We start from the raw sequence: 27,362 nt of genomic DNA, 5'->3' as shown, positions 1-27,362 counted from the left end.
CTTTGAGTTTTAGCAAGTTCTTGTGTTTAGAAAACTGTATTTTGTCTATTCCTTAGCAGGCGGTTGACCACAGAACATGATCAATTGCCTGGGGTGACCATTCTGCTTGCTTATCTGGAATAGTCCCAGCATAATTACCAATGTACTTTTCAAGTGACCTGGTTTGAGCAGTCAATTATATGCTCACTCTGCTTATTAAATACCAAAGAGCGCACTGCAAGAGCCTGTGGCCCTGGGCTGCTCTTGCAGCAGCTTGGGCAGGCCTGGATGCGCCTGGGCTACGCTCTGTGTGGCCTTGGTCTCAGCCGCATCAGGGCTGGGAGATCTCACTGCCGTCTTACAGACTTCCTTGGGTAGTCGACATTAAACCAAGGTCAAGCCGAGCCTTGACAGGATCCCAAAAGCTGGTTCATTCTCTCTTGCAACCCCTTGAAAATAACAATATTGATTCAACCAGGGGAGGATGTGTGGTTTCAAGTCAATGACGGTATTTTGAATATCTGCTACCGCACTGCGAGGTGCTGTGCTGGGGTTGAGGAGTGGAGGCTTGAGACAGAGGTGAATTAGGCACGTGACTGAGTTTGCGGAGGTTGTTGGGGGAGACAGAACTAGAAAGGGGAGGGTAGTCCCATCTCAGGGAAGGCTGAGCAAGCCACGCCAAGACATTCCTGCCCCCTCGCCCCATGTCTGCAGCCCGCGCACTGATGGACTTCCAACAGGAAGACGGCCGTAGTCTCAGGAAGCTGCCAAATCATTGCACCAGGTGCACAGAGGAGCGATTGTGACAACAAAGGCTGCAGGCATTCAGAGGAGGGAGAAGGCAGTGCAGCTCGGGCCTGGGAGGTAGAGGACGGCCACGTGCAGGAGGGCAGCTTGGCCGGCACCCAAGGGACCAGGAGGCAGAGATTGGCAGAGGAGAGGGAAGAGGGTTCGGGGCAAGCAGCCCTATCTGGGCAGAGGCCCAAGGCAGGAATAAACATTTGCTGGGGGGAGCAGAGGAAGCCCGGACCAAGGAGAGTGGAGGGTGTGAGTGAGGGAGGGCATGGGAGTGGGGTGAGGGTCCTCAGAAGCCTGGGACCACACGCCTTCTGCCCAGGGAGCTCTAGCTAGGCAGAGCCTGTGCACCACAGCCAGTGTCTCTGCAAAGGCTGAAGAGATTCCAGAGTCCTTAATAAATAATTGGAAGGAATCTTTTTTTTTTTAACAACAAAAAAAACTAACAAAAATCTAATAAAAATGCTTATATTTTGTTATTTTTAAAAGAAGAAAAAACACCTCCCTTCTCTAGACTTACAGGCTCTTATAAAACATGTCGTGGGGGCAAGGAAGGGAAGGCTGTCCTCTCCCGGAATCTGTTCACATCTGTGGGAGAAACTCCCTGCATGACATTCCTTTGGAGCAGAAAACAGCCACTTGGCAGATCTGGTGGATGTCTCAGGGTAGTGTCTCTTGTCCCACTTTGATTAGAAGTTGGCCGCAGGGCAGACGGTTTCCAATTTTATTCTCCAAGTGGGTTAAAGTTTCCTCCCCAATCAAGCAAGGAAGCGGAGTCTCGGGCAGCACCTGGTACTCAGGGAAGTGGTTGCAGGAGGAGAGTGAGGCGGGAGGTCATCGTGTGTGTGTTTGTCAAGGCTTGGCGATGGGAAGGTAGAGGAACACCTCGAGCTAGCAAGAGGAAGAGGGGAGGGGTGTTGTGTCATAAGGATTCAGAGGTACGTTACCGACAAGAGGGTGAACGAGGGGCTGGCAGGAGCCATCTCTCTCTCTTTCTCTCTCACTCTCTGGCTCTCCCAGGACTCGGGGTCCCTCTGCTTCTCTCTCGGGCCTGCTTTCCTCCCGCTGGAGCTAGGTTCACTGCCCCTTTATGTGTGTAGATCAAATGTGGCAACCTCAGCCTCTCCTCACATCATTTCCCGAGCAATACCCTAAGAGGATGTAACCAGCATCTCCTTGGTTCGAGTCTCAGATTCCCAGGAGAGAGAATCCGGTCGGCCAGCTTCAGTCAGGGGTCCACCCCTGGGCCAATCAGTGTGGCCAGAGGGCCTGGACCCTCGGTGCAGACACCGTGTCAGGGCCCCAGCTGTGTGGGGTGCGCGTAACTGGGGTGGGGGCAGCTCCCTGGTGTCCCGAGAGACAGTGAGGACCCTTTCAGAATAAGAAAGGGAGGGTGTCTTGACCAACCTGTGGGAGGGGGGTGTGTGGGGCCTGCAGAGGTTTATGCCTGGAGGTGGAACCACTGGAGAACATTCCGCAGGGCCACCGGGACTGCCTTTGTTCTGTGTCCACCCAGGGCGTTCACTGAGCTTTGCCTCTGGCTCCTCGACTGAGGGCTCGGCTTCCTTTCTGGGAGCTGGGGGTGCCTGCACCTCGGACCTGTCTTTCTTCCCAGCCTGCCCTTATCCTCCTGTGTCATTTTGGGTGGTGTGACAGAGGCGCTGCCCCAGGTGTAGCAGAGGCTGCATGAACAGGATAAGAAGAGTGACTTTACTTTTCCTCCTTGGTGTATCCCAGTATTTTTATATTAATAGTATTTCACACTGATTGGGGGAGGCTGTCCCAGAAAGACCAGAGGGGCCCTGAATGGCTTTTTCCGGCCTTGAGCCTAACCCTGGGACAATATTTCCACAATGGAAGAAGAGGAGAGGCCAGGCAGACCTGGGCAGACGTTGAGCCTGAGCACCCAGCCACCAGGGCTGAGGTCTGCATCGAATCCAGGAGGGCTTATAAAGGTAGAAGGGCGCTGCACATGTGAGGAACTATGGTATTAACTTGGCTTGGGAGGGACTTCCTAAGCCAGGGGGGGACTTCCTGCCGGGTCTCAAATAGCAACCCCCCCCCTGCCTCCCCTCCACGCTAACCACTGTGATGCTGGCCCTCTAGGCCTCTGCCCTGGTCCCCCCCCATCCCTCTGTTCCTCCCACACACACCACCCTCCACCCACCACCAACTGTCCTCTCAATTTGTCTGCAACGTAAGGGGCTGTCTCTTCTTGGCTGCAAATATCTTGTGCCGTTTCCTTGTGCAGCTCCCTCTCCATTAAGTCAGAGCATGTCAAAAGTCACAGCACTGAGGGGACAGCTTGTCCTCCCTCCTCCTTTCCTCCTCTTTCCCTCCTTCCCCACTCCACCCCCCCCCCCCACGCTCTCTGGGCCTATAGGCGACACCTTCCAAACCTGAGGCTGAGTGGCAGGCACAGGCTTTGAGGCCAAGGGCCACAGGTGGCTCAGGTGATGGTCCTGTCTCCAACATCATCTCTGAAGTGCCTGATACCACCTATCTATGGCATGGATTTGTCAGTCTCAGGCCCTTGTGCCTAGGATTAGTTTGAAGCCCTTAAAAACACAATTCAAAATCTACAAGTTTAGAATCAAAGGTTCTTTGCGCTTTCTCTTTATTACAGTAAAACACTCAACATTAAATTTTCCATCTTAACCATTTTTAAATGTACTGTAGTTAAGTGGTATTAAATACATTCATAATGTTGTGTAATCATCACTATCCATCTCCAGAACTCTTTTCATCTTGTAAAAGTGAAGCTCTGGACCTATTAAACATTAACCCCACATTCCTCCCTCCTCCCAGCCCCTGACAGCCACCATTCTACTTCTGTCTCTATGGGCTTCACTACTCCAGGTACCTCATGTAAGTAGAATCATACAGAATTTGTCATTTTGTGACTGATTTATTTCACTTAGAATAATGTCCTCAAGGTTCATCCATGTCGTAGCTCATGTTAGAATTTCATTCCTTTTTAAGGCTGAATGATATTCCATTATATATATACACCCCATTTTGCTTGTCTGTTCATCTGTGTATGGACAATTGGGTTGCTTCTATGTTTCAGCTATCGCAAGTAATGCCACCATGAACGTGGATATCTCTTCAAGACCTTGCTTTCAGTACTTTTGGGTATATACCCAGAAGTGGAATTGCTGGATCATATAACAATTTTTAATTTTTAAAAGAATGACCATATTGTTTTACACAGTGGCTGTACCATTTTATATTCCCAGCTACAGTGCACAGGGTTCTAATTTCTCTACATCCTAGCCAACACTTGTTATTTGCTAGTTTTTTTTTTTTTTTTTTTTGAAACAGGGTCTCACTGTGTCACCCAGGCTAGAGTGCAGTGGCATCATCATAGCTCACTGCAACTTCAAACTCCTGGGTTCGAGGGATCCTTCTGCTTCAGCCTCCTGAGTAGCTGGGACTACAGGTGCACACCACCATGGCTGGCTAATTTTTTCTATTTTTTGTAGAGATGGAGTCTTGCTCTTGCTCAGGCTGGTCTCCAACTTCTGGCTTCAACCAATCCTGCTTCCTTGGCACTCCCAGAGTGCTAGGATTACAGGCACGAACCACCCGTGCCTGGCGTAATTGCTGTTTTTTTGATAGTAACCACTCTAAATGGGTGTGAGATGGTGTCTCATTGCAGTTTTGATTTTCACTTCCCTAATAATTAGTGACATTGAGCATCTTTTCATGTGCTTATTGGCCATTTGTATGTCTTTGGAGAAATGTTTCCTCAAGTCCTTTGCCCATTTTTTTTGCCAATTTTTAATCAAATTTTTTGTTGTTGAGTTTTATGAGTTATTTATATATGCTTGATGTTAATCCCTTATCAGATGGTTTGCAAATATTTTCTTCTATTCTGTGGGTTGCCTTTTATTCCTCTGTTGATAGTATCTTTTACTGCACAAATTTTTAGAATTTTCATAAAGTCCAATTTGCCTAACTTTTCTTTTGTTGCCTGTGCCTTTGTTGTTATACTCAAGAAATTATTAGGAAATCCAATGTCGTGAAGCCTTTGCCCTATGTTTTCTTCTAATAGTTTTATTGTTTTAGGTTTTACATTTAGGTCTTTCATCCTTTTTGTGTTAGTTTTGGTATATAGTGTTAGGTAAGGGTCCAACTTCATTCATCTGCATGTAAATATCCAGTTTTCCCAGCATCATGTGTTGAAAAGACTGTCCTTTCCCCATTAAATGGTCTTGGCACCCTTGTCAAAAAACATTTGACCATGTTGACCATGGATTAATAACTAGAATATATAAGTAGTTCCAACAACTCAATAGGAAAAAAAATCAAATAATCCAATTAAAAATGTACAAAAGATCTGAATAGACATTTCTCAAAAGAAGACATACAAATAGGTACATGAAGAAATGCTCAACATCGTTAGTCACCAGACAAATGCAAATCAAAACTATAATGAGATGCCATCTCACCCTGGTTAAAATGGCTTTTATCAAAAGACAGGCAATAATGAATGCTGGCGAGGATGTGGAGAAAGAGGAACCCTTATGCACTGTTGGTGGGAATGTAAATTAGTGCAACCATTATGGAGAACAGTATGGGCATTCCTCAAAAAAGTAAAAATAGAACTACAATATGACCCAGCAATGCCACTGCTGGGTATATATCCAAAGGAGGGGAATTCAGCATATGCAAAAGATATCTGCATTCTTGTGTTCATTACAGCACTAGTCACAATAGCTAAGATATGGAATCAACCTAAGTATCCATCAATGGATGAATGGATAAAGAAATTATGGCACATAATACACAATGGAATATTGTATAGCCACAAAAAAGAATGAAATTCTGCCATTTGCAACAACATGGATGGAACTGGAGAACATTATGTTAAGTGAAATAAGCCAAGCACAGAAAGAGAAATCTTGTATGTTGGGAGCTAAACATTAAAAACAATTGATCTCATGGAGACAGAGTAGAATGATGGTTACCAGAGGCTGGGAAGAGTAGCAGGGAGCAGGGGATAAAGGGGGTATGGCTAATGGGTACAAAAATATAGTTAGATAGTTAGAATGAATAATATTTGATAGCACAACAAAGTGACTATAATCAACAAGTTACTTTAAAATAACTAAAACAGTAGAATTAGAATGTTCCTAACATAATGTTAAATGCCTAAGGCAATAGATACCTCAATTACCCTGATTTGATTAATTCACATTGTGTGCCTATGTCAAAACATCACATGTACCCTATGAAGATAGAGAACTATTATGTATGCATAATAATTAAAAATTTTAAAATTTAAAAAATCATTTGACCATGTATGTGAGGATTTATTTCTGGGCTGTCTATTCTATTCCATTGGTCTGTCTGTATGTCTGTACTATTCTGTTTTGATTACTGTAACTTTGTAGTAAGTTTTGAAATCAGGAAATGTGAGTCCTCCAGCTTTGTTCTTTCTCAAGATTGTTTTGGCTTGAATCGGTGGTTCTTAACCTAAGTTGCATGTTTGAATTTTCTAGGGAGCATTTAAAGTCTTGGTGCCTGGCAGCTCCCAGACAGACCGCTCGCCTCCCCAGTCCCCACCCCGGTGATTCCAATGAGTGGGCACAGTTGAGAACGACCACTGAGATGGTGTGAAGGCACCAGTAACCAATAACTCTGGCCGGAACACAGGTGGTTCCTCCAACACTAAAGGTTTAAGAAGACAGGGTCCCTGCCCTAGGAAGGTACTCTCCAGGTATGATGATCCTGATCCATTTTAGCGTTTGGCTAAAGAGGGGTGGAAATTTCTCTGGGGGAAGCTAGTGCCTGGAGCATTCCCAGTTGTTCTGGGGAGAAGGACAAGTAGGATGCTTCTTGCTAGCCTGACTCTTGTTAGGGGTCCCCACAGACCCCTTGGTTTTGGCCAAGGGCTGGGCTACAGGCATGCAGAGCCTGCCAGGCCCAAAGGGAGGGGTTTGGGCTCTGGATTCAGGGCCTCTGGGCTGCAGGGCTGCCCGTCCTGCCAGGCCTGTCCATCTGTCCTCTCCTTAGAAGGGCTGGGTGGGCTTTGGGGGCTACTGCCTGAGACCTAGATCCCTGCTGGGCTTATCTGCAGCCTCCCCAGAGAAAAGGCCACTCTGTATGGCAGAAGGAGCCCAGGCTGGAGCTGTGGGTGGCTGGGAGGTGGGGTGGGGAGTAAGAGAGGACAGGGAGGGAGATGGGAGACGGGGGTGCAGAGCAGCGAGGAAAGGGGCTCATTGAGTGGACACTAGAGCAGGGCCTCCCAGCAGATGTTCCTCATCACCTTGTTAAGAACACCTTTGCCCACATTTAAGCCCAGAGAAAGGCACCATCCTTCTGAAGAGTGGTGGGGTTCAGCGGGGCCTGACCGGCATGGCAGGGAGGGGCTGCCAAGGCTGCTTTGGGTGGGAGTGTGCTCAGTTCCTGAGAACTGCGGGCAGCTCTGACAAAGTGTAGGGTGGGTGGTGGAAGGCAGGTTGGGGAGGGCTTCTATATTAGAAGGCATGGGAAGGATTTGAAAGGTCTTGAAGGGTGAAGGGCAAGGAGTGAGGCCCAGTAGGAATTCTGGAAAGAGGTCTTGCTGGGTGTGAGTCGGTACAGGAGGGCATGGCCCTTTGAGGCCCCAGGAGACCCGAAAGACTTGCAGGAGGAAGGAGAAGAGGAAGGAAAGCGGGCAAGGACCTAGGAAGGCATAGCTCCCAGATCAGAGCGCGGCTCTCTGCACGGAGGAGAGTGCCCGGCCCCAGCCTAGCACAGCCCGCGGAGCCTATGTGGGCTCAGCCCGGCGTGTGCAGGGCCAGGCTGTGCAAAGCCCCTGCACCCTTGGCGGGGTGCTCTCAGGGGTGGAGTGTGTGTGTCAGGCCCACTGAGCCCTGAGCCTTGCTCGGGGTAGGGGATTGCGCCTGGGCTCCTGAGATGGCTCCAAGCCCAGCACAGACAGAAACAAGGGAGTTGGTAAAGGCCTCTTCCCGCTGGGCCCAAGCTGAGGCAAGTCAAGAGGTCACAGTCAGAGAGACAGGAGACTACCCAGGCGTAGGGACCCTGGGGAAGGCCGTCTGTGCTCCAGCCTCCATGTGGGGAAGGGCCAGAGCTGCTCTTCTTCAGTAAGAGTCTCCCGCGCCTGCTCCGATTCCATCTCGGCACACGTGCGCGGATGAGAGCAGCGAGTGAGGCTCTAGAATCCCCCTCCCGGGCTGGTCTCCAGGTGCACAGGAGGACGGTGCAGGGAATCGGAGTGAGCCTCTCTCTGGGGTGGAAAGGGCTGCCGGAAACACACCCGGGGGCCCCCACGTCTTCATGGGGGTCACTGTAAGGATACGAGGAAACTGCAGATGGGAATCCTGACCTCAAAGTCAGGCTGCAGGGGTTGGAGGGCCATTCAGGACAGAGAGGAGCTCCAGGGCTCCCATCATCCTTCTGGGCCTTGAAAGCGGGCAGCCCTTTCCCTTGACCCCAGGGCCCCGCCCTCACACAGAGTCACCTGCTCTGCATTTGTGCTTTTACCTTCCAGCTCCTACCAACCCACTCTGGTCTGTTCTCTTCTCTGCCCAGAGGCTTCTGCTGCTTTTCAGCCTCTGCTCCCACCCCCGAGGGCCCCTCTCTGTCTCACACTCACATGGCAGGGCAGACGACATGCAAGGCAAGGAGCAGGGGCAGCCGCTCCAGGGCAAACGACACCGAGGAGACGGGCAGTGGCGTGTGAGGTCCTGGGCTGGAGGAGGGCGGCGCTCTAGGGAACAGCAGTGCCCGACCCGGACCCGGGTGGGAGCGCAGACAGGAGTACGGGAGCAGGGTCACATTTCCTCCTTTGTCATCTGTGCTGTGGTTGGGGAAGCGGATGACCTTTGTTCTTGGTAAAAACACAGAGGTACTAAGGGGTAAAGGGGCATGATTTATGCAACCTATTCTCAAATGGTTAAAAAACTGTGTTTTTAAAGAAGTCCACAGTGACTTAACCTCTTGCCAAATTCCAGAGAGACAGTTAAGAGAGAGTGAGCAAGAATAAGAGAACAATGACGCCCACGTCCTTGTGGGCTGCCCCTGCGTGGGGGCGTCAGGACTGCTCCGAGCCTGGGGGTCCCCGGAAGATGCACTTTGGTGCTGGAACCCAGCCCTAGTCCCGTCAGCTGGTGGTCAGGACAGTGGAGTCTCATGGCCCAACGCACGACTCCTGTGGGGGACCTGTTCATGCTTCCGGGCATCTTCTGAACACCCTTCCTGTCTGGGAGGTGCCCAGCCTGTGTGACCTCCACTTCAGAATCGTCCACCAGCTGCACAGGGGCTGGGGTGGTGGGCAGCACTGAGTGCCGTCCGTTCCTCTCCACTGCAGCCAGTGGGGTGGAGCTGGGGGCAGGGGGTGGCTTCTGGGCACTCAAGGGGCCCCTGGACCCCTGTGTCCTCCCCTGGGGTGCTCCCATAGGGGACCCCTGGTGGTGCAAGTCTCCTCGGATCCCAGCGGGGTCCTCCTGCGGGGATGATGGGAGCCCGCACTTCACAGCGTCTGCAGATGGCGGCAGCGCCCAGAGCCCGGCCCTGCGCTCCCAGGCCCACCATGCACCAGGTCACTGTGAGTGGTGGCACCGTGACCGCTTCACTTTTCTTTGGAACAAAACCTACCTCCCAAGCTTGTTGGCTACGAAAGGAGTGATTAGGAGGAAGAGTTCACAGACAAGTGGAACAACTTATAAGCAGTCTGGTGTGGAGCTATGTTAATATTGTCACTGTCATCTCCATTCCAAGAGGAGAGCTAGGACAGGAGCCCCCAGGGTGCACCGTAAGGTGATGATGATAGTGAAGGAGAAAGGAGGGCTGTCCGGGGGGCGTGTTCTGTTGTCTGCCCCCTCCAGAGGGCCCAGAAGGGCACAGCGTGGAGGCATGCTGGGCTGGTGTGGGTGCTGGAAGGGGCCAGGGCACTGTCCCCCGAGGACTCCAGCTGCCTGAGCAGCCTTGCTTTGTGTTCCAAGGCCCATGCTTCCTGGTCACAGCTGACTGGGTCAGGAGAAGTCACCTCCCCAAGGGAAGTCGGTCTACCGGCTGCTGAGGGACCCCAAAATGAGCGGGACCAATCGGATCCTCTCGTTCAAGACTCAGCTGCTCAGGGAGGAGTGGCCACAGCGCCGTAGGAGGCAGGTCAGCAGGACGGCTGGGGTGCTGAACACAGGCCTGGGGGAGCAACACCTCTGGGTGCACGAAGCCAGTCAGCAGGGACAGGAGCAGGCAGTGGGCAGAAACAGAGAAGACAGCTGCTCACATGTATTGAGAATGTCCCATGGGCTAGGTGCTGTTCTAGGCTCCTGATCTGTTTTTCTCATGTCACCAACATAATCCACAAAGCAGGCAAATTCCACTATTATCCTTATTTTACAGATGAGGAAACAGGCACAGAGAGGTTAAGCAACTTGCTCAAGGCCACACAGCCAATCAGTGGTAGAGCTGCACCTTCAAGCTTGAGGGGGTGACTGCAGTGTCACCGTGCTGCCTCCCTCATGGTTGTGTGGCTGCTTTGGCCCCAGGCCTGTGCACTGCAGTTCAGGAAGCTCCCTCTTGTCTCTTATCTTCAGTGGGTCTCTGTTCTTTGTAACGGAAAGAGCCTGCTGAAAATTCTAAGAACTTTCTGGCAGGCAACAGCAGGATACTTTCAAGTCAGGGCCCCCCAGCCTCCCAGGATCCTTTGGATCCGTACCACGTGGGTTGGTGCCACAGGTCACTTAGTCGTGCGGCTCCCTGGCTGGGGGTTGTCATCAAGAGCTGGCGGCATGGGCTGGGCACATGGGCAGGTTTGTTTAGCTGGAGGCTTCCCAAGGCCAAGAAATATTTGCACAGTGAGGACATCTGAGTGCCGGGTGGGGTTGCAAATGCAACAATGAGCACTTTGGTACCAGAAGGGAGTCTGGGTGGTGGGGGCTGAAATTCCATTCATATTTGTGCCTGCAGATAAACTCTATTAATACTGAAGTGCACAAGTGGGAGCTGTGTCCTGGAAAGTGGTGGGTGGGTTGGTGATCCATGGGTGCACCAGGCAGCCCCAAGTCTGTCCCCAGACTCCAGCCCTCATTCTGGCACAACAGGTTCTGATGAGGGAGTTGGCTTCCCCGCTCTCCATTGGGGGTTTGTGTGTGACAAGTAATTTGATACCAAGTGTTGGTTCAATCACTAAAGTTTCTTTATGTGTTACCTTAAAAAAAGGTCACAGCAAAAGAGAACCTGGGCAACCAAAGGTGCCAAGCAAAGCCCTTCCTTGTGGGGACAGCAACGCCCAGTTCCAGAGCAGGGTGGAGGGAGGGCGTGGAGGTAGCCAGGCCCCCGGGAGCCTCAGAGTAGGAGGTGAGTCTGGACAGATCTAGACCAGCCCTGAGTTCCAGGGAAAGCCTCAGGGCAGCTGTCTTCAAAGTGGGGTGGCTGCAGCCTGCAGCAGGTGACCCCCGGGGTACATGAAGAAAAGAGTTGCATGAATTTGCATCATTCTTTAAAATTGGTTTGATGCATGTTATAATAATAATATCCACAGTGTATTGGCATGTGGTATAACGGACCTAATAAGTGTACTGGCACGGACTTGGCAGAGGCGGTGGGGCGCCCTGGATCCTCCCTGCACCCCACTCCTGGTGCTTCTCCTGGTGCAAGGCCTGAGGGTCAGTCCCTCCTGCTCAGATAGCGAGTCCAGCCCCGGCCTTTCCTGGCTGTGCCCCGGAGGCAGCAGGGGGCTCAGGCCGACCTGAAGGACAGGTTGGAGGCCAGAATCAACCCCGCCTGGACCCCTGTGCTTCCTCCTGCTCCCCTCCCAGCTTCAGCCCCAACCTCACCAGGTGACATTCTCACCAGCTCAAATCCGAATCTTCCCAGAAGACCCTCCCTTCCTTCCTCTTCCACACTCCCTCCCAATCCCAAGCCTTGGCCCCAAAGCCTTCTCTGGCCTCTCTCCTGGTACCCGCTCCTCAACACGGCGGCCCAAGGCCTGTCGCAGGGCTGTGTGCCCAGTGAATGAACATGCTTCAGACAAACCTGCTTCCCCTTCAAGCGTCTCTTTATTCAATCTGCAAAGTCACTGTCAGCAACTTGGCCAGGCCCTCTGTGGCTTCCAATGAGGGAATGCTTAAAAGTCGAAATACATCTGGTGTGTTTCCTGTTACCAAGAATTGACTTCCAACATCTTTGGGTACCCCAAGATAGAACAATAGCATTTGCTTTTTCTTTACTTTTTTCTAACAGAATTCCAGAAAAAAAATAGATCTCTATTATATATAATATATATATTTATATACACACATACATGTATAGAGAGATCCTTCAACCAAGAAGAGGCAGAGGATCCAGCGCCCCCCGCGTGCCCCCCCGGCCTGGCGCAGGAAGGCAGGAGGCACCGGCTCTCTTGGGAGGCACCTCAGGATGTGCAGCGCGGCGCGGGGGGGGGGACACCCAACAGCTGCTCCCTCCGAGGGGATGGGGCTACGACAAACCAGGGCAGCCCTCACCCAACCTGTCCACATGTACCTGATGCAGCGTCAGAACTAAAGCCCAAAGTGCGGATACAAAAGGATTTCCCTGGCAGGCCTCTGGGGGACCGACGCCTGGGGAAGAGTGCTAAGAGCTGGGGGAGCCGGCAGAGAAGACATCTGCCCAGCCGCCCCCGGACTCCTGCAGACGGGGCCTGTCAGGGACACAGAAGACTGCTCAGCCACAGAGAGGAAGGCTGGGCTCCATCTCCCCCTCAGGTCTCCAACCACAGCCCCCACGTGGACCCAGGCACCCAAATGGCCAGGGTGGGGCTTGGGTCACTCAAGAAAGCCCAAGGTGAAAAATGAGCTGTGGGTGATGAGATGTATCGGGGGCCTTCCTAGAACCTGCCCACCTTCACTGCTGGCCCTAGAGGGATCTGCACTGTAGGGTAAGGCCTGAAGGAACCCTGTGTTGACTCAGGCTATTACAAAGGGCTGGGTCCAGGAACCACGTTTGGTATTGTGAGGCCCATCCTAGGGGGCCCTGGCCAGGGGCCTGGAAGGCTGCTTGGGCTGGGGCATGTTTCCAGGGAGACGGGGGTGGTGGAACTGGAAGAGTGAGTTAGGGCCAGTGCTCAGTGACCCTGACCAGACACCAGAGGCCCCGAAGGCACTTGGGAGCAGAGGGGAAGAGAACGGGAGGGCCCAGCTGGCAAAGAGGGGCAACGCTGGCATCACCCACTGACTCAACGTCTGGGAGAGTGGCCCAGAGATCACATCTTCTTCCCACCTGCCCAGCTTCTTCAAGCCGTGCCTGCCCTGGGTGAGACCTGAGAGTGACCCAGAAGCCTGAGCTGTCCAGGGACTGGAGAGTGAGGCCCGGAGCATGGGGCTCCCAGACCCCCAGGCAGAGTTGTGGGTGGGGGTGAAGCACAGCTGCGAGGCTCCCCCTGCCCGAGCTCTCGGGGAGCAAGTCTGGTCACCACAACTCTGCCCGTCACTTAGGGTTCAAGCCAGACTGTCTCCCAAGGCACCCAGGAAGCAATCTGGGAAGACCCTCTTGGCCCAGCCAGGGGAGAACCAGGGCCGCAGCCTGCAGAAGTGTTCACTAGAGATGTATTTCCCTGAGGCCCCACACCTGAATGCCACTGTCCCCCGGATCCCCAGCTGCCTGCCTGCTCCTGCCAGCTCGCACAGGCAGCCCCTTCCTGCGGCTGCCGTCAGAGCTCTCTGGGGATGATGGAGAAGGGCAGCACGGGGCTGCTGGCCTCCAGCTCCAGCGCGGTGAGGAAGCAGTCGACGGCGGCCTCGTTCTGGCCCTGGGCCTGCAGCACCTCGCCCAGGCCCTGCCACGCCTCATGGCAGGTGCTCTGCCTCTCCACGGCGTCCCGAAGCACCTTCTGGGCCAGGCTCTTGTGGCCCAGCCGGCTCAGCATCAGACCCTGCAGACCAAGCACAGGGCAGGGTTACTGAGGGTGTCCCGGGGCATGGGCATCCTGGCGATCGGGCCACCAGCCAGAGGCCACCGTGTCTGTCCTGGGCACATCCTACCTGTCCCTACCTCAGCCCAGCTGCCCGGGCCACCCACCACAGGAGCCCTATTCCTCCTGACCCCAAGGGATGGACTTGCAAGTCCCCAGACCTGGCTCTGAGTCTCCCAGCAGGGATCCTGGGCAGGTCAAAACTCTCTGGCCCTCAGTTTCCACATCTGTAAGTGGTGACATTACAGTATCCACCTGTGAGGACATTACAGTATCCAACTTCACCTGTTGTGAAGTTGAAAGGAGTCAGGATGTGTAAAGCAGAGAACAGTGCCTGGCACAGGTGAGTCCCACAAACAGGACTATTCTCAGTCCCTACAGCGGCCCCGTGGAGCTGCCCCTCACCAGGGCACTGAGGAGAGCACACCCCAGGGCTTCCTCGCTGCCACCAGAGGGGAGCAGCTCAAGCTTGTGGGTGGAAGGGACGGCTTCTTTCCCTGATCAAGCAGCCTATCTTCCTGGGGACATCTGGGTCCTGGAACCTGAGCACCCAGCCCAGCCTGGCAGGTGAGTGTCACAGGAGGAGCGTCAGATGGCCGGGGCTGGGGGTGGGGGGCAGTGCTGGGTGAATGGGCTGGACTGGCTCAGAGATGAAAGGCTCTGGGGTCCAGGTCAGGAGTGGGCCAGGAAGCCTGGCCCTGCTGTTTCACTCAAACAACTCTGCTGCCAGAGAGATAGAGGAAGTGACAGGAATTGTCACCAAAAAGGGGCTGGGAAGTGAAACTGGTCCCCTGTCTCTTCTATATCCTCTTCCACCCACACTGGGATGGGGGAGGGGGGACAGGGGCTGGGGCCCCCTTCAGCCTCGGGTCCCAGAGAGGTTGCTTTGCACTGTCCCACTCTTCTCTGTTCCAGCCCTTGAAGGCAGCACAGGATGGCAGCCCGGGGCGTTGTGGGGGGCACCCTCCTTCTCTTGCTCAAAGATAGGAGGTAGGAGGCAGAGCCCCGCCACTGCCTTCCTGGACAGGCGGGGGCCGGGGAGGGGGTGGGGAGCTGCCTGCTATGTGCCTGAAGCCCCCTCTCCGGTGCCCGCCCACTGACAGCCATGTACATTTTTAGCTGGAACATTTTTTTCCTCACTGAGCTCCCCAGAGTTAGGCCCTCCGTTGCTATGGAGACGCACCGGGGAAGATGCACATGCCTGATTTCATAAAGTCCTCCGAGAGAGCTTGGAACACAACCAATTAGGCGAGCGTGAAGGAAGGTGCTCAGGAAGCCCCTCCAGAGGCGCTGGCTGGAGATCCTGTGGCCGGGGGCCGGGGGAGCAGGAGGGGCTGTCCTCACAGCACCTCCGTCAGCCCTGGGCAAAGCTGTGCCCGAGGAACCCCACACGGATGAGGCTGCAGAGGACAGGGAGGACAGGGGGGCCGTGGGCGGGGTGGGGCCCCAGGCAGGGCCCACTCTGGCCAGATTGGAGCGGTGCTGACTCAGCGCCGCCCCGGACCAAAGGCAGCGTGCGGCTGGCCAGGAGGGCTCCAGGCCAAGCTGTTCTGCCCACACGGCCGAGGGCTGGACCCTGAGCCGCTCACCATGGAACAGGGCCCGCGGGGAGGAGGGAAGGCAGGCCAGCCGATGGGCCGCCAGACGCCAAAATGAAGCACCAAAAATGGAAGGTTTGGGCCCTGTGAGTGCTGCCCATGAGGGAGCAGCAGAGGACAGATGGGAAAGGCCAGAGAGGGGCAGGGCCGGAGTCGCTGCGACACGTTAAGTACACTAAGTTTTCTATATTGAGCTTCCACAGGAGATTTTTTGGAAAAAAGGGCTCCACTGCTAGAAACGAGTTTGAAAACCCCTGATCTCAAGAAGCGTGTGGGTGTTTGGGAAGGGGCCAGATGGGTCTGCAGGCTGAGCTGCGTGTGCGTGAGCGGGGCGGGCGGGTGTGTTCTCAGTTCGGAAGGTTTGCAGTAGGTTCCTCTGTGCGTCTGTGTAGAGGAAAAAGCCCAGGGCTCGGTGGCCAGAAGCCCTGGCAGGTTGGAATCCCAGCTCTGTCACTTACTGGTGCTGTGACAGTGGACGAGTGGCCAACTTTCCCTGAGCTGTGGTTTCCTCATCTGTGAACCTGGCCATTGTGAGGATTTGGCAAGGATGAATTTGAAAGGGCCTAGTGGGGGCACGTGGTGGGCAGACAGCCAATGGCAGCGTCACCAAGACGGGCAGGGCCCTTCGGGGTGGGGAGCGGGTGGCATCACCCATTTCTTGGCATCTGGGCGAGGGCACGGCCCTCTGTGGGGGAAGATGGTAGGCTGGGGTTGGCTCACGTCCCCCGGCCCTGGGGTGCTGACCTGAGAGCCTGAAAGGAGACACGGGGCTCGGGTCAGGCTGGGGCCTCGAGGCCCGGGGCTTGTAATAGGATCTGCTGCCACCTGCGCCTGACACCGGCGAGTTCATGTTTGGTAGCAACTCGGCGCTGTTTGCTGCCTGACAACTGGGCGGGGGCAGGCCCTGGGAAGACGCAAGGTCTCACCTACGCTGCCCCCAGCCCGGCACCGTGCCAAGGACCTGCCAGCACCATCCCGGCACCCCCCACCCTCCCAGAGAACAGCGTCCAGGGAGATGTGGGAACAGATCCAACATCTTACTTCCATCCACAGGTCCCAGATGAATCTCCCCACCCCTCACCTCGTGAGAGGAGAACAGACCCGCTGAGAGGCTCTCGGTGCCTGACCCTCCCCTGGAGATGCCACAGCTGTGCCGCCCACCCACAGGGATGAAAACATGACGTGCGAGTTGTTCACAGCTATTGGGCACTGCACCTCCAAGGGGGTGCCTGGGCTGGTTACAGCCATCAACACGGTTTCAGGGAGGGGCAGTGCTAAAAGGAAAGTCCCCAGAAATTTCCACGTCCATCCATCCGCTCCTCCTTCCCTCCCTTCCTGGATGTACGGGTGGAGGTATCTGGCCAGAGCTCGTCTGCCCGGGATCCTGCTCTGCCAGGAAGCCTTCCCTGAGGACAGCGGCCTCTCCTGCTCACACAATCCCCTTGAGATCACGCTCGGTGGCTGTAGGGCTCTTGGGTGCAATCCCTGTCCTGTCCATCCCCCGGCTGTGAGGGACAGGGCCCTGCCTCCTGCCTGCTTTGCTATTCCCCGCAGGATAGCAGCCCAGCAGAGCTCAGATGGGACTCAGAGCCAGGGTCACCGCAGGCACCTATGGACCTGCGCCCCCAGCCAGGGATCCTGCCCACTCGGAGCTTAGCAGGCCTGCCTGTTAGGGCGACAAAGGTGGGCAGCCTGGGGGGCCCAGGGCCCTGCTGGGGCTGGCCTCACCGTCTGCGTGGAGACTCTGTGGGGGAACCACCCTGTCAGGAGTCAGGTTCTCTGCGGAGGTGCAGTGTGGAGCTGGGGGCGACAGCCTGGGATGCAGGTGGGGGAAAGAGGGTCTCGCCATCTCTTTCAGAACTGCCACCGCACATTGTCACACCCCGTTAGTTCTCCTGCCACCCAGAGGGGTGGGGCAGCAGGCAGACCTGGGGTGTGTAAGCCTTTTTCTTCTTTTGAGGGAGGCCTGCCCTGGGAAGCAGCCCCGGCGCTGGACCAGCTGCGGGCCAGGCCGAGCGCTGCCTCCCCACCCCTGCCCTCAAGTATTTATAGAAGTTATTTTGGGAATTTTCTTTCTGAGCTCAAGGCACATTCCTGGGATTCTGTAACAGCCTTTCCAGCTGGGAAGCCAGGAATCAGCTGGAGGCTGCTAGAGCCTTCTGGTCCCCGGAGCCCCCGTCTGGGGACACAGGGCTGCACGGAGGAGCCTGCTCTACAGGGAGGACTCTCTCCAGCCACCCTGGAGCAGGGACACAGCTTTCCAGGGAGGCCCACACTGCAGCCCTGCCGCAGGCGCTCGGCATTCCCTATTCTCTCAGGTGTGTCAGCCTCAACCTGTCTAACCGGACCAGGACTGTGCTGAGGCAACTCTCCAGGCTGAGAACTGACCCTCACATCACTACGTCCCTCCTGGAGCTGGGGCAGCTCCCGACCACAGCCAGGTCCCATTTCCCTGTTGGGGAAAGGCATGCTAACCCAATGCCTGGCTGACACGCTCACCCCAGAGTCTCCCTCGGGCTCAAAGGAAGAGGCCCCTGCTGAGAAAGGCTCAGACCCACTCTGAGTCCAGCCTCAGAGAGGGTGTCCTGGGGTAGTGGGTGGCTGTGCTCGTGTTGCCAAACCCACGCCTATTCCTTCCTCTCCCTGGGTCCCCTAGAAGTGAGATGTCCAGGAGCACCCGCGGACCTCTTTGGCTGGGCTGGGGCTATCTGTCTTCAGAGGGGCAGGGGCCGTGGGGCCAAGCTGAGATACAAGGACTGGCTTGACCAAAGGGTGAGTCACACCCTGGGGGACTCCAGAGCCTGAGGATCCAGCCGGAAGTGGATCAGCCCCCTCCTCCAGGCAGGAGGCTGGGCCTTTTCTCTGCCTCTTTCTGAGCTGGCATCAGGTTCTGGGTTGGCATGGGCTTTGCTCACCCTGAAGCACTGCCTGGCCCTGCCTCCGGGCTAGGTCAAGAGGCTAATGGCTAGGCCTCTGGATTCTGGGTTCTAGAAGTGAGCCCTGGAGAGAGAAGGGGCCCCCAGTCACAGAAGCTCCCCTCCCTGGGGAGGAGGTACAGCCTAAGAGGGGGTGATGGCCTTTTTGGAGTAGGGGGTCTGGACAAAGGGGCGGGGCTGCACCACGTCACACCCTCCAGATACGGTGAGTGTTTCTGACTCCTTTCTTGACAAAAGTGGTTCTGGAGCTAGATTAAGCCAACGATGCACAGCTATCATTCTGAACCGAATCTATGAGAGGCTTCCAAAAAGTATCCTCTAGGCTTCCTCATCAGAGCTGGTGATGGACTGCAGGAACCCCCACGCCAGCCTGAGGTCTTCCAGGTGTCCTGAGCGGGGGCTCAGGGTGCGTCCTGCTTACAGTCCTGGGATATGGCGGGGTGGGAGGGGCCTCTGGACACCAGCGAGCAGGTGCGAGGTGGCAGCGGGGGTGGGGAGGTCCTGTAGAACTTTCTCTCCCTTCTCCCCCACTTTCCCATCAGGGAGCATGACCTCAGACAGGACTGGCAAGGGGTGAAGAAGAGAGAACTCGCTAGGAGGTCAAACAGCCAAGACATTCCTATTGACCTTTCTTGCCAGACAGAGGCAGGATTCCATGTCTACTGGAGCTGGTGGGGCCAGGGCAAGACTTCCGGGCCCTTTTGTTCCCTCAGGTGGCCGGGACCCCTCTAAGCCGCCCGCTACAGCTCAGGAAACGAACAAGGAGGGAGAAGCCTAGAGCAGGTGGAGCATCCTGGACCCTGGGACGTGGGGCACGGGAAGTACAGGCCTCTGGGACCCAGAAACCAGAGGCCCCGCTGTTCTGTGCACTGCGGCCCCGTTTAGCATCAGGAAACCTCCAGAAGGCTGGGCACTGAGTTTCACTCCTCAGCTGCTCAGGACACCTTTCCTCCTTAATGCCAGGAAACAGACGCTGAGCCAGCCTGGCGTGACTACAGGTCAGAGCACGGCCTGCTCAGGGATCCCCGGCCGGAGCCCGCCCCCGCAGTGCCTCTGCGCCAGCGGCCTTGTCCCTCCACTGAGATTCCCCACTGCCAAGCAGGCTGCCCTCCCCTTTAGCTAAGGCCAGCCAGGGCCTTGCACTGTGTATATTCTCGTCCCACCCACAGGCAGTTGGGGGCCATGTGCTGCACTTCTGAGCCTTGGCTGGATTCCCCTGGGAACTCAGTGAGGACCAAGCAGCTTTGCTGCACTAAGTCTCTGGGGCTTGGCTCAGGGCCTCCATTTCCCTCTGCAAACCAAGAGCACTTGAAAATGGCCTCGTAGCTACACTTCAGAGTGAAAAAGGTAAAAATAACCCCAACTACTAGACCATTAACTTACAGAATTATTCAACGTAATTCTAACAATTGCCTTAGGTGCTTGGCATAGAAATCCCCATTTTACAGATGAGAACACTGAGGTCCTGAGAAGTTAGGGACCTTGGCCAAGGTTGAACAGCAAGTAAAGGCAAAGCGGGACTCAAGTCCAGGTCAACTTGAAGGCCATGCTCCAACCTGCAGGCACCTCCTCCAGAGCCAGTTCGGATACTGCAGTCTTACAAACCATCCCCGCCAACCAACCCAAGAAGCAACTCCAAAGGCAGCTCTGGGGTCCCTGTCCCTGCCTAGCACCTCCTCCCTGCCTTCTCAGCACACTGTTGCATCATGGGCCACCCTGGCAACACAAGGACATTTGGGGCAAAGACCCTCATCCAACAGAAATCAGCCCGGCCAAAGGCGGGGCCGAGGCTCAGGCCACATGCTACCAAGTCTCCTATGCAAATAGTGACAAAAATGCCTAATGTTGACTTTTCAAAGCTCTCAGCTCATCTGAGCCCTAAAACTACCCTTTGAGGTCACAAGGGCCTAAATTATTATCCCAGTTGGATAGAAGAAAAATCTGACTATGGTTTGAATGTGTCCTCCAAAATTTATGTGATAGAAACTTAATCCCCAATCAAGAGAGTTGAGACGGACCTTTAAGAGGGCCCTTAAGAGGGCAGAGCCCTCATGAATGGGTTAGTGCTGTTATCTCAGAGTGGGTTCTCGGTAAAAGCAGCCCCTTCTGCCTTCTCTGTCGTGTGCTCTCTTGCCTTCCACCTTCCACCATGGGATGCGTGGCAAGAAGGCCCTCGCCAGATGTGGCTCCTTGATCTTGGACTTCTCAGTCTCCAGAACTGTGAGCCAAATAATCCTCTGTTCATTATAAATTGCCCAGTCTCGGGTACTCTGCCATAGCAACACAAAATGGACCAAGACACCCAGTGAGGGAAGAATCCCCAAGTGGCCCCCAGAGGGCTGGCTGTCCTAGGTTTGTCATCCCTCATGTCTGGGCCTGCTCTCCAGGACTGGGGAGGGGGCCAGCTGGGGGTGGGGGTGGCAATGGGTGAAGCTCTATATAGCCAGAGTTCACCTCTTTGCCTTGAGAGACCAGAGCCTTTTTGTTAGATTCCTGGAGCACTTGAAAAGGCCCAACCCAAGGCCCTGGTCCTTGGTGACCCAGGTCCCTCCTCAGGGAGGCGGCAGGGGTGGTGGTCAGGAGCTTCAGAGGACTTAATACGTGCCGTGGGTGGGCGGCGTAGGGGCTCTGGGCCCACAGTCAAACCCACTCACAGAACCAAGCAGCCTGCCCCACCCTGGGAGCAGCAAGGAACCAATGAAGGGGGCAATTCAGGGCACGTGCTCAGCAAGGGGCTCCTGATAGCAGCAGTGTGGTCTTCCCGTCTTTCCAGGGAGGTCTGGAGAAAGAACAGCCTGGGTCACACACCAGGAGTGCTTCAGAAATTGTGTGCTGGGAATTATGTCAGAGCCAAAGCTCACGTGAAGAAGTGTCCCCGTGCTGCGGGTGACTGAGGAGCAGAGGCTCTGGAGAGAAGAAAGTCTGAGAAGACAGGGAGCAGGGGAGGGGCTGGGCACTCCTCTCCAGAGTATCCCTGGGAGAGGAGGGCAGAGTGCCACCCACGAACACCTCGCCTGCCCACTCCTGCCTGAGGGTTTCACGTTGTCCCTTACATGCAGACAGGCTGCGTGAAAGCATCTACTCTCCCCTTAGCCAAGCTGAGGGCAGGGACAGTGGGGGGGGGGTCTATGACAGGGCCACCAAAGGGTAGCAGAATATGCCACCCGAAAATATGCCACTTTGGCATAAGGATTATTTTGAGCTGAAAGCAACTGAAAAGAAGCAGATACAAGAAAAGCTGTCCCCCTCCCCCCATGTGCCTAAAAGCAGGACATACATTTACAAGGGTGTCCCTCCTCCCCTCTCTACCAGGAAGGACAAAGGTTGATCACAGAAGACAACTTTAGACCCTTATCAGCCTGCAGTCTGCACCAGGAGAAGCTACAGAACAAGCTTTACTAACCAGCCTCTCTCTACCGTTAGTTCCCATTTATTTGTCTTCCCACAATTTGCTGCCTCAGAGACGCAAGGGCCTTTTCCTTTGTGCCCTTGCTTCTCTAAAATTGTATTGCTTTTTGTCGAAGGTGCTGTATAACCAGAGTTCTATGCCACCTCTTTAAGATTTTCTTTTTCCCTGAGTATCTCCCCTGTATACATAAGGCATACACGTTAATAAATCTCTGTTCGTTTTTCCCTTGTTAATCTGTCTTTTGTTGCAGGGGTCCCAGCTAAAAACTCAGAAGGGTAGAGGGAAAATTATTTTTTCTCCCCTACACTGGGAAACCAAGTCAAGCCAACCATTCCATGGGGTGCTTTAATCTCAGCCTCGTGAACAAGCAGTGACCCTCCCATCATGAAGGTTAGGTGACCTCAAAGGAAGCCCCAACTGGGAAGGGTCTCAGTGGCCTAACCGACCGTCAGTCACTGCACGGGCTTCCAGTCTTGGGGGTACCCAGTGCAGAGGGGATCCTGGGGCGGGGCAGGGAAGACACAGGCTCCAAGGGATCAGTGCAGGCTGCCCGGTCCCTTCCTGGCCAAGCCCCTCAAGCCCTCTCTGAAGAGCAAGGTCAACCAGCCCACCCCTGCTAATCCTGGGCAGGACCCTGCTGGCCTTCTCCCGTTTCCTCAGGGGCAGGCAGGTAAAGTTCAGGTTTCCTTTTCTTGACTAGATTCTGCTAGCAGTAAATGAGGTTCTGAATACCCCAGCTGCGAGGGGCCTTCCAGCTTCCTGGAGGGAAGGCTAAGACCACACTGCACACTGTCAGTCCTGCTCCTGCGATCTGATTTCCATCTGCAGAGAGCACAACTGAAGGTCCCTGGCCATCCTTGAACCCAGTGCAGGCAGCAGCCTGCAGGGCAGTGCTTGATGGACAAAGCACCTGGTATGTGCACAGTGGAGGCTCCTCCCCGGCAGAGAACTGCCCAAGTGGCAGCCCCTTCCTGCCCAGGCTGGATGGAAAAGCCTAAGTGGAGCCCAGGGTGGAGCTAGAAGCACAGACACAACTCCCATCGTATCCAGTGCAGGGAGCACAGGACAGGGAGAGTAGAGAACTGTTCCTGGGCCAAGCTTATGTCCTTAGAAACACCAGACCCTTGGATCCCAAATGTAAAGCCTACAACTCCTAGTGGGCTTTCTTCAGCCTCTGGGAGGTGGCACAGCAGGACAGGCCAAGTCCTGTTTAAGGACTGTAGGGCCGAACCCAGCACCCACACAGCACACTAGGAATATCTCTACTCTCCTCTTTCTAGACCCCAGGGAGCGGGACTCACCCACGACCTCAGAGGGCTCACTGGGCAACCAGAGCTCTTCCTGCCCTGGCTGGTGGGCAGCTGTGCTCTCAGGGGAGGGGCAGCTCTCCCTCCCCTTATACCTATCAGAGGCCAACGTCCTCATAAAGCTGCAACGGCGTGGTACGGCCAGGGTGTCCTCCCTGGGAGCCTGCCTTGGCAATGACTCCACAGCGGGGCTACCAGTTCCCCTCGTGTTCCTTTCTCTGGATAACTCTCCAAGGCTGAACCAACCTCCACAGTTCACAAAGGCTGAGACACCTGATGTGTCTCTCTCACTCTCTACCATTTTTACAACGAATCCCTTACACCGATGTCACACTGACATAGATGTCACACTGACTTAGACTGACCCGGGACACCATCACATTGTATCATGTTGAAAAAGATCCCAAGGTTGCATCTGTGGTTGGTGGGAAGAACTGCTGTTCATTATCCGTTTACAAAGCGGCATCAGGAGCATGGAAGTTAAGTGTGTCTTTTCCTGATCCCCCCGTGAATCAGGGCCAGCGCCAGGATGAGATCCCAGCTGTCCTGAGTCCCCGGCCAGTACAGGGAAGACACTTGGATCTGGGAACACTTGAGATCAACATGCCAAAGCATTCACTCTTTTCTTCAGAAAAAGAGTGCTTAGCAAATCTTCCCCAGGCTTAAAATTTGCTCTTCTTTATGCATGTGTGTGGGATGCTGGCAGGAACAGAGCGTGTGGAGAGGGGCTGCGTTGCCCACGCAGGAGCCAACTGCCCCTCCAATTGCTTGTAACTTTAAAAGAGAGCAGGCTTGGCTCTGGGTTGCTCCAATTTCATCACATCAGCAAGGCACCCCAGGAAGAGAAAAGGGACCATTTCAGAAACATCTGCAGGGAGCCACTCTGGACAGCTATTCAGTTACCATGGAAACCCACCCTTGGAAATCGCTTCAATTTCAGGAAAATAGCTACAAACAATAATAAGCATAAATGAAAAATGGTATGCTGTTACTTCAAAATTGTACTTGTTATTGGATTTTGTTGGGTTTTAGGGGCTTAGACTACAGGCTCATATCCGTGAATGCCAGGGAAGGCAGACATCTCCGCCTGGCTGCAGGCCTAATGATGGAGCCCACATCCTCCCTCCCACCGCTCTAATCAAGTTTCTGGATGTGACCTCCGGCGAGGCATTTATCAGAGAAGCTAATGTCTAAATTGCAGGAGGAAGGACGATGCGCCCTGCAAAAAGCAAACATTTGCCGAGCAGACTGGAAAGCAACACGGAGCCATTTGGGAGGGGACGTGGGCCAGGGCGTGTGGTCACTGCATGGGCCTTCTGCAGCTGAGGCTGAACATTCGCACAGGCCTGTCACAAATCTGTAGAAATCAGGCAGCGGGAATAATAGCTGAGCTGCGAGTTTCTGTTCTATTCCATTTTCAAGGACTCTCGGGTTAGAAAGAAAGAAGCTTACAAAGACGACCCGGCCTGGTTCCTTCCCACGTGATGTCTCCATTTTCTTGGCAACATCCTCCCCAGATGGTGACTGAGAATGTGCCTGGATGACTCTAAGAGCTAGAACGTCCTCCCCGATGCTGCGCTGAAGCCTCACTCCCTGTGGCTTCTACGTAGGGGCACATCAGATCCCTCTTGGCAGTGACAACCCTTCAGCCATCCGGAGGTATTTTCCTGACCCTTCCGTGTTCTCTGTGTGGCAGACATCAGGGACACCATAATGGCCATTCCCCCAAAGCACTTTCACAGGGGCACTTCGAGGTGGACCCCAGACCCTGACAGGGGAAGACGGTTGCTAACTGTGGGCTCCTAGATTATCCTTCAAAAATCACTTGTGCATATGCAGCTTGCGCACTTTCAGATCACATTTATCCTGAGAGTTGTTCTCTGGAAGCAGCAAAGGCAGGCAGGGAGAAAACAGTAATCTATAGGGGCTCCCACACCACCTGTCACAGCGGGTACTCAAAAAACACCTGCTGGACCAGAGAATCCCCACTGGACAAATAAGTAAAACGGAGGTTCAGAGAAGGTGGCCGGCTTGCCCATGGTCACCCAGGTAGAGAGAGGCAAGGCTCGGACAAGGGCACTGGCCTCCTGCTTCCCAGCCTCTCACCCTGCCCCGAGGAGGGCACTGCACCTGGGCACCCAAGTCCTGAGCCCATGTCCTAGGACCAGGGGCTGCTGGACCCTCTTACCACCCCAAGGACCATTCTCAATGTGAGCCTGAGTTAGGCCTGCCATGACAGCCCACCCAGAGCACCTCCTGGACCCCACCAAGGAGGCGTGGAGCTCCTCTGAAAGGGAGGAGTCAGGCCAGTGACCAGGGAGGGTATGGGGACCCCCAGAAAGAAGAGCATTTGGTGGCTGCCTAGAGTCTAGATTAGCCTCCAGGGCAAGGATCCGATGAATGATAATGAAAGCCCTTTGGCGCTGGATAACTTTACAGAAACTTATAGCAAAAAGGAAGTCGCAAAGAGTATCAATCCACCCTTCTAGATTTTTTTCATCCCTGATTGAAGGGAAACGGCCTTGTGTCTTCAAGAAAGAGAAAGCTGTCTCTCCCAGCAGAGCAGGAAGGAAGCCCCTGCCCCCAGACACCAGGGCACAGCAGGAACAGGGCAGCGGCAGGCAGTGGAGCTGGGGGCCAGGAGTGACAAGGGGGGCCCTGAGGCCTTGGGAGAGAGGTGGTGGGCAGGGTCCTGTCTGACTCACCAGGCTGTGCATGATGCGCACGCCGTCCGGGTTCACTGTGAGCGCCTCCTTGTACAGCTGCTTGGCCTCCTCCAAGTTGCCCTTCAGCTCGGCCAGGCGGCCCCGCATGTAGAGCACCGAGTGAGAGGTGGGGAAGAGGCCCGCCGCCTCCTGGATGCAGAAACCTGCCTCCTTGAGGTGCTGCTGCTCCATGAACAGCTCAGCTGCAAAACCAGAAGGGCGGTGGGAGGTGAGAGTGGTGGGGAGTCAGAGGCAGCAGCCCCCTCCCCACATCCTTGGAGCTGGGGAACCAGTATTAGGTGACCGACACTACCCCACCTCGTCACAGCACTGGACAAACTGCTGTGGGATGCAGTGGGGACACCAGGCGATGGTTTCTGAGTGCTCACTCTGGCTGGCACCTGCTAAGTGCTCCACACCAAGTGGAGGCTCAGTGAGTGCTCCCCAAAACCCTAAAGAACAAGGGCTTTTGTTACCCCACTTTAGAGAGCAGGAGACTGGGCACAGGGGGGTTAAGGCACTTGCCTAAGGCCACGGAGTGCCCTGTGAGGAAGTGAGACAGCCAGGGTTTGTATGGGGCTGTCTGACTTCAGAGCCTGGCAGCGGGGACATGGTGTCCCCTGGAGCTAGGAGCTTGCTCAGGTGACTCTGACCTCTTTTTTTTCAATGTCCCTTCACTTCATTTGTTCACTTGTGTCCAGGGATAAGGGGACAGAAGCAGATGAGGTGGTCTCCCAGGAGGGGCCGACAGGAGTGTGCTCAGAGCCTGGGAGAAGCCAGTGATCCCGCCCAGGATGGGGTGGGAGGATCAGGGAGAGGAAACTCAGGGAGCACCTGCCCTGGGCAGAGCAGGGTGCAGACCAGCCAGTGTTCACAACAGCGACAAAAACCACCACCTGTGTTGATAGAGAGCTGCCGGGCCAAACCCCTCACCGGTCTTGGAGGGAGGCACGTATCGTGATTCCCATTTTAAAAATTCAGGCCAAGGAGGTGAGGACCTGGCTCCCTTCCCTTGGAGGGAAAGGGCAGAGCCAGGGCTGTGCTCTCGCACTCTCCAGCAGCTCCTGTCCTCCCTCCAAAGTAGAAACACATACACACACGAGGGCGCACAGGCTTCGGGACACGGGCAGGAAGGATCTGCCCCAAGACCAGAGCAGGGGTGGGGGGTGGGGAAGGGCCCAGTTCCTCCATCCCAGGCCAGCCCCACGCGGCACAGGCACATCCCCTCGACAGGCACTTTTGGAAACGCTGCTAGTTGGCCTCACGGGGCACTCAGCCTTCCTTCCAAAGCAGCCTCCGGGCTCAGCTGCCCCGCCCCGGGGGCCCATGCCCATGCTGAAGTCACAGAAGGATGAGACACAGATGGAGAGCACAGACGTATGACTTGTGGTTTTGCCAAGAACTTTTTTAGTAAAGGCTGAGAGCTGAGGTTACCCCAGTTCAGATTATGTCGGGGTGGGGTAGATAACAGATATCCCCAAGGGAATCTCCCAGAGAGAGGTGGAAAAACCAGGCCCAGGCACCCTGTCTTTCGGTCCCAATAAGCAGCAGGAAGGAGGCCTAACCAAAGCCGTGACTGCAGCGCAGCACTCAGGGTACTTCGCAGGAACACTGCCTAAGGCTCATTGTGCAATGCCAGTAGCTTGCCACATCCTCAAATGCTGCAGAGAGCTTTTTGAGCAAGGGTGCTCTTTTCCTCTACTGGAAATGAGAACTTGGGAGAACA

The 27,362-nt window shown here is 54.9% G+C and overlaps 1 protein-coding gene and 1 long non-coding RNA gene across 3 annotated transcripts in view; one reads left to right on the top strand and one right to left on the bottom strand.

Moving 5' to 3' along the window:
- Positions 1 to 13,201: 13,201 nt before the first annotated feature.
- The window catches only part of TTC7A (tetratricopeptide repeat domain 7A), a 116,692-nt gene continuing 102,531 nt past the window's right edge, over positions 13,202 to 27,362 (bottom strand). For both annotated transcript variants that reach the window (XM_045549543.1, XM_045549544.1), the window contains 2 exons: positions 25,637 to 25,839; positions 13,202 to 13,642 (listed from right to left, as the gene is read on the bottom strand). In XM_045549543.1, the coding sequence (XP_045405499.1) occupies positions 13,421 to 13,642; positions 25,637 to 25,839 (425 nt within the window). In that variant the 3' untranslated portion in view covers positions 13,202 to 13,420. The remainder of the gene's footprint in view (positions 13,643 to 25,636; positions 25,840 to 27,362) is intronic.
- LOC123636889 lies at positions 18,673 to 21,761 on the top strand. The gene is made up of 3 exons (XR_006734696.1): positions 18,673 to 19,213; positions 19,385 to 19,562; positions 21,528 to 21,761. It is a non-coding gene; the product is annotated as an uncharacterized LOC123636889 (long non-coding RNA).

The sequence above is a fragment of the Lemur catta genome, chromosome 4 (assembly GCF_020740605.2).
Source record: "Lemur catta isolate mLemCat1 chromosome 4, mLemCat1.pri, whole genome shotgun sequence".
Taxonomy (NCBI): domain Eukaryota; kingdom Metazoa; phylum Chordata; class Mammalia; order Primates; family Lemuridae; genus Lemur; species Lemur catta.
The sequence above is the reverse complement of the archived record's forward strand: the minus strand, read 5'-3'. Positions and strand labels throughout refer to the sequence as shown.